This window comes from Macrobrachium nipponense, chromosome 28, assembly GCF_015104395.2.
Source record: "Macrobrachium nipponense isolate FS-2020 chromosome 28, ASM1510439v2, whole genome shotgun sequence".
In the NCBI taxonomy this organism is placed as follows: domain Eukaryota; kingdom Metazoa; phylum Arthropoda; class Malacostraca; order Decapoda; family Palaemonidae; genus Macrobrachium; species Macrobrachium nipponense.
In genome coordinates this window covers 70789826-70805160 of record NC_087217.1, presented here as the reverse complement: position 1 = coordinate 70805160, position 15335 = coordinate 70789826, and the positions used below count along the sequence as shown (strand labels likewise).

The 15335-nt window shown below is 37.8% G+C and overlaps 1 protein-coding gene across 1 annotated transcript in view; it reads right to left on the bottom strand.

Moving 5' to 3' along the window:
* Window positions 1–14167, bottom strand: part of LOC135201869 (dynein axonemal heavy chain 3-like) — a 250908-nt gene extending 236741 nt beyond the window's left edge. The window contains exons 1-3 of the mRNA XM_064231170.1: window positions 14030–14167; window positions 2902–3188; window positions 830–910 (exon numbers count right to left, since the gene is read on the bottom strand). Of these exons, the coding sequence (XP_064087240.1) occupies window positions 830–910; window positions 2902–3159 (339 nt within the window). The 5' untranslated portion in view covers window positions 3160–3188; window positions 14030–14167. The remainder of the gene's footprint in view (window positions 1–829; window positions 911–2901; window positions 3189–14029) is intronic.
* Window positions 14168–15335: the final 1168 nt, after the last annotated feature.

The window sequence follows — 15335 nt, the reverse complement described above, 5'->3', positions numbered from 1 at the left end:
TTCATAACAGTCTTCAATAATAATGATAAAAGTAAAATGCCTTTTGAAAAGTTTCTTGCTTACTAGTTTAATAACAAAAAGGATACAGTAAGCCACTGCTCTAAGAAAAGTCATTGTGATATGTTACCTGAGAGGAAAAATATAAAGACAAGTTGTAACTACAAAAGAGTTCAATAGTCACTCACTGGTAGTAGGGAATTGTAAAAAATTAGTGAGCAAACTAATATAAATAATGCACTGAAAAACGTGCCGGATTGTATTTACAATGCTGGGGAAAAACTTATATTTTCTAGACATAAATGAGCTTTTGTGTTACAGTACAAGGAAAAACTGAGTTGGTAATTTATTATAAAAAGAAATCTTTAATATTTACTAATATATAAGCAATTCTACCTGCGACTGACATTTAATAAATGATTTGTTACATAGACTAATTACAGAATTACTGTAGCGCAGGGGTGTCAAACTCATGGTTTTAAGTGGCCCGCGAGGTGCCAAGAGATTTTTCAACTCGAGCGACTATAACTGATGGAACTGAGGAAAATTTAACTAAAGTTACTAAACTGTTAAAACGAGACATAATAAGTTTTACCTTTCATTCATATGACAATAATTTATTCATTTATTTCATATTATAATTGCTGGCAATAAGGCTCTTTTATTCCAAATGTTAATGAGTCATAAGGATTCCGTCCGAATAAGTAATTGCCAACTCTTTGATGGCCCTCGAGACTATAACCCAGTGCACAATTGGCCCGCGAAAGGGTTCGAGTTTGACACCCCTGCGTAGCGTAATCTAAAGAATAGTTAAGTCATACACTTAACCTACCATAGGCAGCATAGGGACCCCACCACGCTGAGACGAGTGAAGCCGACGGCCGCGTCCTCTCGACCCAACTCCGCTGAAGGTCTTGAGAAATGAGGCGTCGCTTTTAAGTTACCTGATTACTGAACTAAAAGTACAGTAAGCACAATAGATCCTAAACTTTGATCTCACATTACAGATCAAGTTGTTTCTTTAGGCAATCGTACTTCAATTTCGAATAACAGCATTGTAATATCTAATAACTTTCTTTCTGTAAAGGACCAGATTTCTTTGAATGGAATTTCCTCATCCAAGATGCAATACATTATTACCTATTGCAGTGTGCAGTAATATATATATATATTTATATATATATATATATATTATATATATATATATATATAGATAATATATATGTATATATATATATATGATATATATATATGTATATATATATAATATATATATATATATTATATAATATAGTTATATATATATATATATAACTGGTAAAAACGGTCTGCTACAAGAGAATCCCATCTAAGAAAAGGAGCCCATAAAAACGCCAAAATATAGAGAGAAAAATACTATATTTCAGAGACTGCTCTCTCCCTCTTCAGGTAGATGAAGAGGGAGACAGCAGTCTCTGAAATATTGTATTTTCTCTCTATATTTTGGCGTTTTTATGGGCTCCTTTTATCATTATATATATATATATATATATATATATATATATATATATATATATATATGTATTATATATATATATATGATATATATATATATATATATATTATATATATATATATATATATATATATATATATATATATATGTATAACTGAATACTCTGGGCTATTTTGAGAAATTAGAGCATCAAGGGTCTTAATTACGGCCAACAGAAATTCAGGGGAGACCAACATAAAATGACGCCACAGGACAAACCATCCACAAGACCTCAAAAGACAAGATTAAATCACATCAAGCAGAGGTCAATATACAAAAACAACTTATCTTTTCTAGATTTGTGATGATAAAGCAAATATTACGGTAGTTCGTACTGGAGCTGGAATATGGAGATTTAGGCCATAGGCCAAGCACGGGGCCCTATAAGGTCATTTAGCGCTGAAACGAACACTGGCAGTAAAAGGATTGAAAGGGGTAACAGGAGGAAAGCCTTGCAGAGGAGAGAGTGGAAAGTAAGATGGAAGAAAGAGAATATGAAAGGAGGTACATTAAAAAGAATGAAAGGGGTTGCAGCTAGGGGCCGACGGGTCGCTGCAAAGATCCTTAAGTAATACCTACATTGCCCCACGTAAGGAGCACTGATGGCACTAGGCCCCCACTGGCCAGTACTGAAAAGGGTGTTTGGCCTTGAGTTAAAGATACGAGAATTTTAGAACAGGATATATAAGTATTTATTAGAATGAAAATTTAAAAAAACAAATAATGTGATAGTTAGACAATACAGAGAAATTATTTCTAGTAAAATGTAGTATATTTATTTTTATTTTCGTTGGTGCGATGCTCTATTTGACCATAGAATTCAGCTGCAGGTCTTATCACGCCTTTTTATATTTTGTTATCGAGTAAAAGCTATTCATCCATCAAGTAATTAATTTCCTGTACATCTCACTGCATCACAAGGTTTATCTGCTTTAATGTTTTACTTATTCTTAATGTTAATCAAACAAGCACCTGTATCACAAGTAGAACAAGTGTAATACGACTTCCAGCTTACTTAAATTGAATGTATAAGTTGGAAACATAATATCCCTAACCTAACTTAGATTAAAACGTGCTAAAGTCTTTGACCAAATAGATCCTCGTTTCATCAACGGAAATTTAAATAAATGCGCTATATTTTATTAGAAATATAATTGTTTAATACTGGTAAATAAGCACATCATTATTTTTACAATTTCTAATCAATATATCATAAATATCCTATCCTATGATTCCTATATCTTTCAGTCAAAGCGAAACACCTTTTCCAAACCTTTTTAGTCTCTTCCAAAGACCTTCCCTACACCAACAACAGGAACAACAACAACAAAAATAACAACAAAGTAATGGAGTAAGCGAAAATGTCTTACCGTACTTGGAACCAGGACTTCAGTAGTGATAATAAGTTGCTGAAGAGTGTAACGCGCAACACCGCTGATGCCCTGCCCACCGTTGGGCAGAGCTGGAAGACCTGGTCCTAATGATGATGAAAGCTCACTGGACTTTCTCTTGCTGCATGGTCTCGAACCCCCTGCCCCTCGTCCACCAGGGGCCCCTCCTCTTCCGCTATGCTTTCGACCGCCGCCTCCGTAGTAATATGGGGGAGTCAAACTCTTCATTTTTCGCATGTATTTATATTAAACTGCTAACCCATGCACTGTGGAGAAAAATAAATCTAAAATCTAGGGCTATATATATATACATATATTGATATTATATATATTATATATATGTGTGTGTGTGTGTGTGTGTGTGTGTGTATGTATAACTGAATCACAAAAACTTGGAAAGTGAAACAATGGAGTAATCGCTGCGATGCATTTCGACTCAGTGTGTGTGTGTGTGTGTGTGTGTGCGTGTGTGTGTGAGGCATAATATTGATGCTTTCCCCATACCCCATATTTTCATTTTTACATTCACATATTTCTTTCTCCGTATACATCATTCATGTTCCCTCTGTATATCACTTTTACAAAAATCTGTCTATTTGCCTGTCTACTTACTTTGAGAAACATGTTATCTGGGATACCAGTTCCTCAAAACTCCTTTCATAATTCCCAAACGCCATTTCTTTCAGTTGAAGTACGTCTGTACTTGCCAAGTCTTAGCCAAGCACTTCTTTTGCTAGATGTGAAAGTTGTCTGGTTCGTTGGTGTTAGTTCCCATACCCTTGCGAAAGCAACAGACTACCTATTATTAATCTTTGAAGAGGAGATATCTTTCCTCCCATGCTTTGCCCAGCAGATGCAGAAACAACACAGGTGCAACAAGCCTTGATGAGGGAACCTCACTGATAATTCTGGTTGGGAACTCATTACTACTAAGGATAAGCCAAACGCCAAGGTCCGTCCCAAATCAGATGGGCCAGTGGATGACCAAAGTCAATTTATTTAAGCCAGTCTCGAATTTCTTCATGACCACTGAAGAGCTCCATTATCAGCTAAAAAAGATTATTTTGAAAAGAGTATCGTTGAAAGCACAGGAAGACACTGCACATTCACCTAGAGTACGTAGCCATACACGTGACACCCGAGTAACGATGAAAGAGGTGAATAATGACAAATTTCACCTTTGATACCAGATGTCATGGCCACTCTAAGTTTTTCGAGGGCCAAGAAATTGTCAATAATCGATAAAGTTTGTCCTTTAGTTGGAATCAAACACATTTTTCTTCTCATTTCTGGATGACCATATTTTGTTTCAGTTAGTCAACTATTCGCCTTACAATGATGTCAAACCAACATTGAGTTTGATTTTTGTGACCAATTATGCATCTGTTTAATCAGTCTGATGGGCAAATGCAACAGCACTGTATCAGGAATGGGTGACAGTAATACAAATTACTGCGATTCAACTCTTGAGAGAAAGATATGCAAATGATTGTAAATTTATCCACAGTAATAAGTAACCGAGTTTTATTTTACGTTGTACCATTTGATCTTGAGTATGAAGTTACCACAGAAATTACCTTTCTCCTGCAGTAGGAGAAAAGATCCTCATCTGTTGTTTGTTTCCAGAAATACCAAATTTCATCCATGATAAGCAGGAAACCTGTCGTCATGACACAGAACAATTGAAGAAGGGGCTGCAGTCTGTGTTCCAAACACTGGAAACAGGTGTCATTAAAGACTCTTGGTCGAATTCGAACCACTGACTCAGCTTCCCAGATTAACCACAACAGTCATCACTCACACATATCAGGTGACAGGCAATCAAGCCCCCACATCACCAAATGACGCTAATCAATGACTCCCAAACAACCACTTTCTCACGAAGTCCATCCTCAAGCTTTATGCTCAATCAAGGTCCTCCTCAAAGCTGTTTTTTTTTTCAAGGGAGTGCAACAACAAAGTTTGAATTACTTGCAACACATGTGAGGCAAGGAGATCACAGATTAATTCACTGAACCTTTGTTTTACGTTCCTTAAGACAGCTCAGCGTGTATTAAGAGTGCACAGAGCAATACCCGTGCTGCAAGTGGGTGGTGCCAAGCACCACACAGTTCTTTACCTGTAAGCATTACTGGATGCCAATAACATAAATGACATCACAGTATGCTCCTCCATTACCACAGTGCCAGCACCATCCCTGGGATCTCCTACTGTTAGTACCTGACAGTAAGGTTATATCCAACTCCTCCTACAGTGCATGCCATTTGGAATGGCATTGCACAAATGATGAATGGCTTTTCACCCTATCACTTTACCCTGTGCAATTGTCATTCTAGTGTTAAAACAAAAGAGGAAACATAAGAACGTGTTTACATGCTGGCCACTGGAACTCAGTACACATTCCTGCACCCACACATTGTTGCAAAGTTGGGACTATGCCCAATGAGGCAAGTACAGTTCATGTTGGTTATCATTTTGGGCAACATAAAAGTTCATACCTTTAATGGGGTACGGCTGCATGTCCACACTGCAGACATAGGGTATTTCATAAAAGCTCTGGTCACAGAGCATAGAGATATGCCTCTGGTCATACTCCCTGATTTTGTAATCTCATTAGCAGACCAAAATAATAGTCTTTTACTCCTGATGTTTCAGCATAATAATCAGTGTTTATTACTAAGCACATCTAATTGATTGGTGCTAAGAACTGAATGGTGTCACTTTGTTACATAGCACTGCAGGTATCATTGTTTTTGGCCAAATAACTTGCTGGTGCTATTGTAAGACTGATGGAACCAAGAACACTTTTGTCCCTCACCCCCTCACTGAAGGGAAAGTTCAGAATAACAAGGCGTGATCCGACCTCCAGCTTACTTGGGTTCGTGCTAAAATCTATGGTCAAATAGAGCGTTGTTTCACCAACTCAGATAAAAACTATAACAAATAATTTTTCTGAAAAGTTTACTTTTTCATGCTAATAAATAAATCATAAATACCCTATCCACCTTTTTTAGCCCTTGTTAGGCTTTCCTAACCCCCAACAACAACAACAACAAAAACAATGTAGTTTGTAGGCGTACTTGCACCATACAAGTGAAGGTATTGCTGAACCAACTGTGCCAATAGAGGTGAAACATGGATGCTGAGTGCGATTGAAGGAATGGGGTTGAAGCTATAGAGATGAATTTTGTCATATATTTTCGCTTACTCGGCAAGTAAGCCTACAAACTACTGGTTGTTCTTAATCTCTTGGGGCAGGGGGGTAGGAAAGCCTAAAAAGGTCTGAAAAAGGTGTTTTGCATTGAGTTAAGGATTTAAGAATTTTACGTTAGGATATTTACGACGTATTTATTAAAATCAAAATGTAAAAAAAAATTTATTTTTTCTAATAAGATATAGAGTATTTATTTTAATTTTCGTTGGTGAAACGACACACTATTTGACCATGGATTTTAGCACATGCCCAAGTAAGCTAGCAGTCAGATCACGCTTCGTTTATATAAGAAAATTCGAAAGTATGGGCACTGTGGAGATATGCAATGGGTTTTTCAAAAAATTAGTAAAGGTTAAAGGTAACACAATGAATCAGTGGCCTGAGATGCTTCAAGTGGTAGGGGTGTAAGAATACTATCGCCATAGGTTCTGCGCGTCATAAAAGGCAACTAAAAGGACAGCTGCTGCCTTGCACTCTTACTTTTTAGTCAAAGGATAGGCCCACTGCCAATAACTGTGGAAACTGCTGCCTTGCACTCTTACTTTTTAGTCAAAGGCTAGGCCCACTGCCAATAACTGTGGAAACTGCTGCCTTGCACTCTTACTTTTTAGTCAAAGGCTAGGCCCACTGCCAATGACTGTGGAAACTGCTGCCTTGCACTCTTACTTTTTAGTCAAAGGCTAGGCCCACTGCCAATAACTGTGGAAACTGCTGCCTTGCAGTCTTACTTTTTAATCAAAGGCTAGGCCCACTGCCAATAACTGTGGAAACTGCTGCCTTGCACTCTTACTTTTTAGTCAAAGGCCAGGCCCACCGCCAATGTGATTGATGACAGCAAGGGCATGCAGTTTTAAAAACCCTCTTTGCCAAAAATAAACTATGCCTGATGTGAGGCGCATCAGGCAACCGACCCCTTAATGTAGGGATAATAACGGGAAAGAAGAGCTTTATGAAAAGAATTGAGGATGGTAAGTTGGTGAAAGGAGTACTACAGTATTCAGAGTTGTTGAGTGATAGGAGAGAGAGATCCCTAGAAAGGGGTAAACTGAAGGCGGGTGAGAAGTTTGGAAAGGATCGAGGGGCCTCAGCATTCAAGAGGCAAGAGGAAGCATGCAAGGTAGAGGTGGATGACGCAGTGTGAGTGTAAGTGTCAAGGGTTCACTGCAGTGTAGGTGAGGTTTCTGTGTAGGTGTATGTAGAACAGAAGAGAATATATAGGATTTAGGTCAAAGGCCAAGCACTGGGACCTAAAAGGTCATTCACCGCTGAAACGGAAATTAATATCAAAAAGGTTTGAAACGTGTAACTAGGGGAAAACCTCGCAATTGCACAATGAATCAATTGTTAAGAAACGGTGGAAAGTAAGATGGAAGAAAGAGAATATGAACGGATTGCAGCTAGGGACCCAAGGAATGCTACAAAGCATCTTTAGTAATGCCTACAATGCTCCTCTTTGTTTGTTTGTATGGTGCTTTTACGCTGCATGGAACCAGTGGTTATTCAGCAACGGGACCAACGGCTTTACGTGACTTCCTAACCACGTCGAGAGTGAACTTCTATCACCAGAAATACACATCTCTCACTCCTCAATGGAATGGCCGAGAATCGAACCCGCGACCACCGAGGTGCGACGCTAATACCATACCAACCACGCCGCTGAGGCGTCCACATTTCATCAGTTAAGGTGTTAATGTATCTGTGTCCATTCAAAATTGTCTCTCATTTATAAGGAACTACTCCTGATACACACACACACACGCATGTGTGTATATATATATATATATATATATATATATATATATATATATATATATATATATATGTATAACAGAATCACGAAAGTTAGGAACGTGATAAATCCATAAATAAAGATAAATGCCACGAAGGAAAAATAAACGAAGGAGTCTGCGAGATCTTTCGGCTGAAAAGCCCTTTACTGAAGCAGCTACTCCAGTAAAGGGCTTTTCAGCCGAAAGATCTCGCAGACTCCTTCGTTTATTTTTCCTTCGTGGCATTTATCTTTATATATATATATATATATATATATATATATATATATATATATATATATAATATATATAGTATATGAGAAGCTCTTTAAGATTCTTACCTCCTAATCTTATCTCTTGTCTTTAGTTCTTCATTACGGTTCCTTCCCTTAAATGTGCATCCTAATTCGTTTCTTTTAACCTTCCCTCTCGCCTCATCCCTTTTATGAGTTGTCACCTAAGTTTTAGTAACGCGCACCCCACCCCTTCTCTCTCTCTCTCTCTCTCTCTCTCTCTCCTCTCTCTCTCTCTCTCTCTCTCTACATTTGGGGATGGATGCATATGCTATAATCTTTGCCAAAAACAAACATTCTAAAAATGAAGACATGCTGCTCAATATACACTGTAAACGTAGTATATGAGTCTTGTATGGCAAACGTGTGTTTGTTTGCACAGAGGAGTCTTGTTTGTTTGTTTGTTTGTATGGTGTTTTTACGTTGCATGGAACCAGTGGTTATTCAGCAACGGGACCAACGGCTTTACGTGACTTCCGAACCACGTCGAGGGTGAACTTCTATCACCAGAAAAGGGGAGTCTTGTGGTGGTCTTCTCTGTGTCGTTCGGTGTGGGTGTATGTATTGGACACTTTGGTGAAAAGTGTGATATAACACTGAAATAGACAGTGGTTTCTGAACCTTTCAAGAAGGTCATTGTTGATGTTATTGGACCATTACCAAGGACTCGTACTGGAAATGAATATATTTTGACCATCATGGTTAGGATGTCTCGATATCCTAAGGCAACACCTCTACGTACTATAAAAAGCGTTAAAATTGTAGATGTACTAATTGACTTTTTTACCAGGTTTGGGATGCCTAAAATAATTAATATCGGATTGTGGCTCTAATTTTGTTAGCAGGTATTTCAGAGATAAAATGGCAGAGTTAAATATAAAACATTTAACCTCTTCTCCATATCACCCAGAAAATCAGGGAGCTCTGGAGAGATTTTATCAACCCCTGAAATCTGTGGTAAAGAAATATTGTTTGATCACTGGTTCTGAATGGGATAAGGAATTACCTTATATGTTGTTCGCTTTTCGTTCTGTCCCCGTCAGTCTTTAGGTTTTTCCCCTTTCAGCCTTGTATTTGGTCACTGTGTTCGAGGTCCTTTTGATGTTGTTCGAGAGTTCTGGGAGGGAGATGTCCCTGAGATAAATTTATTTGGTTATGTGTCTAATCTAGGAATAAGTTAACCAAGGCTTGGAAATTTGCAGGTCAAAATTTATTGTGTAGCCAAAAAAGAATGAAGTACTTTTTTGATAGGTCTAAAGCACGTGACTTTGCGGTAGGCGATGAAGTTTTGGTTTTGTTACCCATTCCAGGAAACCCATTGAAAGCTTCTTTTTCAGGCCCTTGGAAAATTTTGAAAAAAAAAAACAGTGGTTAATTATTCAGTAGAGACTCCTGAGAGAAGGAAACCTTTTCAGCTTTGTCACGTAAATATGTTGAAGGCATGTAGGGAACGGGAGAAAGTTATTCCCGTGGCAACCATCGGGGATGCTGTAGTTTCTGATAACGATAAATTGTTTTTCTTTTTCAGAGGGTGAAAGAATTGATGATAATTGTTTTGATGGAAGTGAATGGCTTTTGGATAATAAGAATTCTTTGAAAAAATTTTCTGGAATGGTTTCTCATTTAAGTAATGGAGAACAAAGGTCTTTAAAGAAATTGGTATTTGATTATAAGGAATTATTTTCGGATGTACCGGGAAGGACTTCTGTCCTTCAGCATGACGTGGACGTAGGTAACTCCACGCCTGTGAAACAATCTCCTTTCAGGTTGAATCCTTTCAAAAATGAGGTTGTAGCGAAGTTCATTATATGCTGACTTCAGGTTATGTTTTGATTACCGTAAATTGAATGAATTGTCTAAGTCTGATTGTTATCCATTACCTCGAATTGAGGATTGTATTGATCGTATGGGGAAGGTCAAATACATTAGTAAATTCGACTTGCTGAAAGGTTATTGGCAGGTTCCTCTTTCGAAGCGGGCAAGGGCCTTGTCTGCTTTCGTAACATCACAAGTGGCGACCGTTTTGACAGGATCTTTCGTTCCTAGGTATTCACTGGTGTATGTGCAAAGTTAATTCTTAGGGTTATTTTTCAGGCAGCATATTTTCACCTCCTCGTGTTTTTCTTGTGTAAATTTTGTGTTCTGTGTGAATAATAGTGGTCATTATGGTTGTTAACGTATTGGAGCTCCTTTGCGGGGAGGGGTGGAAAGAGAGGCTTGCAGAGTTGAATAGGGAGGTGGACTTGGAAAATGTAGCGCAGCATTTTGAATTGGAATATGAAGTGTCCATACGAAAGGGTGTATTGCTATTGCAAATTTATGAATACATTAAAACTGTAAAGGCAGGTGGGGAACAAGAAGTGAAGCCTGATAAAGGAGTGTTGTCTGTAGAAATTTTGGATAGGCAAATTGCTCTGGGGCAGATGGAGTTTGAAATAGAAAAGTTTAAGGCAGAGGAAAGAGAAAAAGAGAGGCAGCATGAGATTGCCATGAGAGGCACAGGTCCTTCATCTTCCCTTCCCCAAATAGGTCGGTAACGCCTGCTATTAATTGAGCGCAGGCTCTCAAATTTATGCCTCAATTTGAGGAAAACAATTTAGCAGAGTTTTTTTTTGCACCTTTTGGGAGGATTGCAGCAAGGTTGGAGTGGCCCCAAGAGTATTGGACCACTTTTATACAGAGTAAATTGGTTGGAAGGGCTCAGAGGGTGTATGTAACTCTGGAGGGGGATTTGTCATCAGATAATTATGAGAGTGTGAAAGCTATTGTCTTGAAGGCCTATGAGTTAGTACCTGAAGCCTATAGGCAACGCTTCAGGAACTTACAAAAAAGTAAGGAACAAACTTTTGTTGAATGCTAGTGATTGGCTCAAGTCCAAGGAAGTGGTGGATTTTGATAAATTGAAGGAATTAATGTTGGTGGAGGAGTTCAAGAGGTGTGTGCCGGACAAACTGAAGGTCCACTTCGAAGAGTTAAAACTTGAGACCGTTCAGGAGATAGCCATCGCTAGTGATGAATATTATTTGTCTCATAAGAGTGAGTTAGGGGGAGTAACGACAACTGTGAGATCTGGTTGGTTTAAAACGGGTAGGAATAATAATTATAATAATAATAATGCTAAGATGTTTACCAGAAATAATTATAGAGGTAATAATCAAGGTACGGATCAGGGTAATGCTAATACTAATGTTAATTTTTCTCCTAACAGAGGTAATAGGAGACCTAATATATATAATCCAAAGAAATTAAAGATATGAACGTGCTTCTTTTGCAATAAGAAGAGACACGTAAAGGGCTTGTGTTATGCGTTTAAAAAAACGCAAAAGGCTGATGGTAGGCCAGTGATGGGTGTGGAAATGAGAGAGAGAGAACCTGTCCCAACAAGGACCACTAACCAATGACTACGTACGTGGCTGTTTTGAAAAGTATTTGTCTATCGGTAGTGTCTCGTCTGCAAATTCGTCCAAGAAAAGACGAGTAAGTATTTTGCGTGATGCTGGAGCAGCTCAGTCTTTGATCCTTAGGGAGGCATTGCCGTGTAATTTTGTTTCTGAAAGTGAGGAATTCGTGTTATGTCTGGTTTTCCTGATACGGTAAAATCTTACCCTATTGAAAATTTTAATTTAATTTGCCCTTCCTTTACAGGGAATTTGAAACTGGCCATCGTTGATAAATTTCCTGTTGTGATAGGGAATGGTGTTGCTTTAAAGAATACTTGTCCCATACTGATAAATCTTGATAGTGAGGTAGCAGTAGTTACTCGTTCTAGTGCTAGAATTGTTGACGCTGCAGGGTCAACAATTAATGTAGATTTAAATAGTTTAGAACGTAGTGATAGCGTAGTTGTAGATCTTGAGATTTTGAAGGACAAATTGAATTGGACCACTGAAGAGCTTATTACAGCTCAGAAAAAGGATTTTCGTGATCTCCCTATTGAGTCAGGTGAGGTGTTCTGACGTAACTGTTCCCAAATTTAAGATAATTAATAATGTTTTATATACTGATTATAAAATTTTGAAACATAAGGGTTCCTTTTGTTTACAGGAATGAGTTAATATCATTGGCGCATGAAAGGGTTTGGCCGAACATTTTGGCATTTATAAGAATTCGGGCAAGTTGCTTATGAATTATTATTGCCCCAAGTTGAAGGCGGACGACGTTAAGAAATTTGTAAATAGCTGTGATGTTTGTCTAAATGTCGGTAAACCCAATTAGCCCATACCAAAAGCGCCTCTATGTCCTACTCCAGTGTGTTTCTGAGCCTCCAACCTTGAAGGGCGCTGCTATTGCTGCTGGATAGATATTTATTCCTCGCTTTTTGGAGAGTTACGTTTGAACGCTGTATGTCCTATTGGATAACCTTACCCTGCAGCAAGGATATTGTATTCTTCAATTTGTGTACTGCCCTTGGTGCAGTAAAAGCCAAGGGGGCCTCTCTGTCCCAAGGTAATAACAGTTATACCTGTATTTATTTATTGAGATCACGGCCTTTGATCCTCTGCTGACGTCTTTAGTGGAGCTTGTGAAAGCCAACCAACACCATAGTTTGGGATCAATTTTCCCTGCCACCCAGATTAAGCCTCCATACATGGAGTTTGTTATTGTCCTCCAAGAGGAGACCCATAAATCGTTTGAGGAAGTTGTTAAGGATATTAGATTGTATTTGTTGGGGCATTCTTAATTTTCGCTTGCCTCCTCCTTTCTGGACCCTCCCCCCTTTTTGTATTTATGTGTTGATGACCTGTCTTTAATTGTAGTTTTCTTTTACAGAAATTAACTGTTTCATTCATTATTGTAACATTGAGGTTCAGCTGTTATTCCTGTCTGAGATTTGTGTATTAAAATTACGGTTTTTTTATGGTATTTTCTTTGTCCCCTTGAATTGACTTTGCACACCTATTGAAATTTAGTATTGTGTTTTGTGAATACTACTTGATAAAAGTTTAGTGTTTTGTGTGGTGGTCAAACCAGCCATCACACCTTCCCCCTCGCCTCATCCCTTATGAGTTGTCACCTAAGTTTTTGTAACGCGCACCCCCCGCTCCCCTTCTCTCTCTCTCTCTACATTTGGGGATGGATGCATATACTATAATCTTTGCCAAAAACAAACATTCTAAAAATGAACACATGCTGCTCAATTTACACTGTATGCGTAGTATATGAGTCTTGTATGGCAAGGTTGTTGCTCTCAATAGGACTAGTGTAGCGTAAAATCATACACTCAAACATTTAAGAAAGCGTACATTTTGATTATTTGTTGACTAGCACAATCAAACAAAATGTACGCTTTCTTAAATGTTTGAGTGTATGATTTTACGCTACACTAGTCCTATTGAGAGTAACAACCTTGTCATACAAGACTCATATACTACGTATATAACGGTTCATCTCATTTGCTTGAGCCTTTATCTTCAGTCGTGTCAACATAATGACAATATCTATCGTCCAGCATTCTAATAATTGCTTTACTTGAAAATTTCAATATATTCTCCCGGCAACTCTCTTTCGCACTTGCTGAGTAACTTTGGTGTAATTTTCATAACCTAATCATGATAGCTTAGACCGTTTATTGTTCCATTAAAATTTACGTTTATGATGCTATTGTTCGATAATAATGAACGACTTCAACAAAGAATAAAATCCCACATTATGGGGACTTCAAAGTTGACTAAACATGAGATTGTCTTAACATACAAATTATTAGAATTAATGCACAAAAGAACATTTTGGGGTCCGTTGTATTTTCTATGCATTGCCATCTTGACAGAGAACTATTAGCTACCTGCACAATTATAACCAAGTTGAAATAAGCATATCAAAGCAATACATACCTTGATTTTATCATGCATCTCTTTATGTATAATTATGGACGAATTCTACATGCAAGATTTCAACGTTTAACGTTTTTGTACCCTATATCACAGGTTTACACGACACATTTGGTATTCACCTCAACATCTGCAGTTGTTTATACATCTAAGCTGGCGAAGTAATGTTCGTCCCCAATGGCTAGAGCACCGGAAAAACACCAATCAGAGAGCGCGTTGCGTGTGGCCGTTGCCATAGCAACTGGGAAGCCAGCCAACCGGTAACACTGAACAGTTGGTGCGACAGTTCAAAAATGCCTTCCTATGATTATAATATAAGTTTACAAATTCTCATGTCGTTACCATCCACAATTATAATTTATTTTTTCAATGTTACAGCGTGAGTTCATATTAAATATGTAAATAAATCATTTGAACTTTTTGTCTGACTGTGTATTTTTAGTAATTTGCATATTATTTTCCAATCTGATTGTTCGTGTGTATAACAATTTCATTACAGTTTTATGGTTTCTCGAAAAAGATAAACGCCATTTATGTTTCACGCCATTTTCATTATCACAGCTGTACCTTTAATAGAAAACCACTGAATGAACCATTCGGATCCAGAGCCTGGCCTACGTAGTACTAGACCTGGTATTTTATTCTAGTTCTTCGAGCCAATCCTGTGAGAGCTGGAAGTCAGCTCAGTGGTCTGGTTATATTACTTTAATAATATAACTAATAACATTTTGGGAGTAGGCCCTCTCTCGAACATGTCTTGTTGAAAAGGATTGTTGCTTCAGCTACATTAATTTTATATAGTCTTCTCTATTTTCCTTATCAGAGACTTTTCTGTGTTGCTCAAATTGGCAAGTAACGTGACAGAGATAGATAGTAATAAAGAATATCGGAAATGACCTTACCCTTTGTCACGTTGCTTGACAGTTTGAGCAACACAGAAAAGTCTCTGATAAGGAAAATAGAGAAGACTATATATGAAATTAATGCAGCCGAAGCAGCAATCCTTTTCACCAAGACGTAATTAATAATAATAATAGAAAACCACACAAGTAGTACAACCTCGAAAATTTCGCGTTTAATCACTTTACTCATTTCGTTCCAAATAAAATTCTGATGAAAACAGAAGTAAAATTCATGAAGTATACGGTACCTGTCCCCTTCTTTCTACAAACAATACTGATACAGATCAATTCGAACCAGAAATTATATGGAATTCTTAAATTGCTGAGCGGGCGAAAGGTGCACACACACACAGTAACACGCTACCTTTGACCGTATGACTATTAACAAGCAGCCATACAGGAAAATA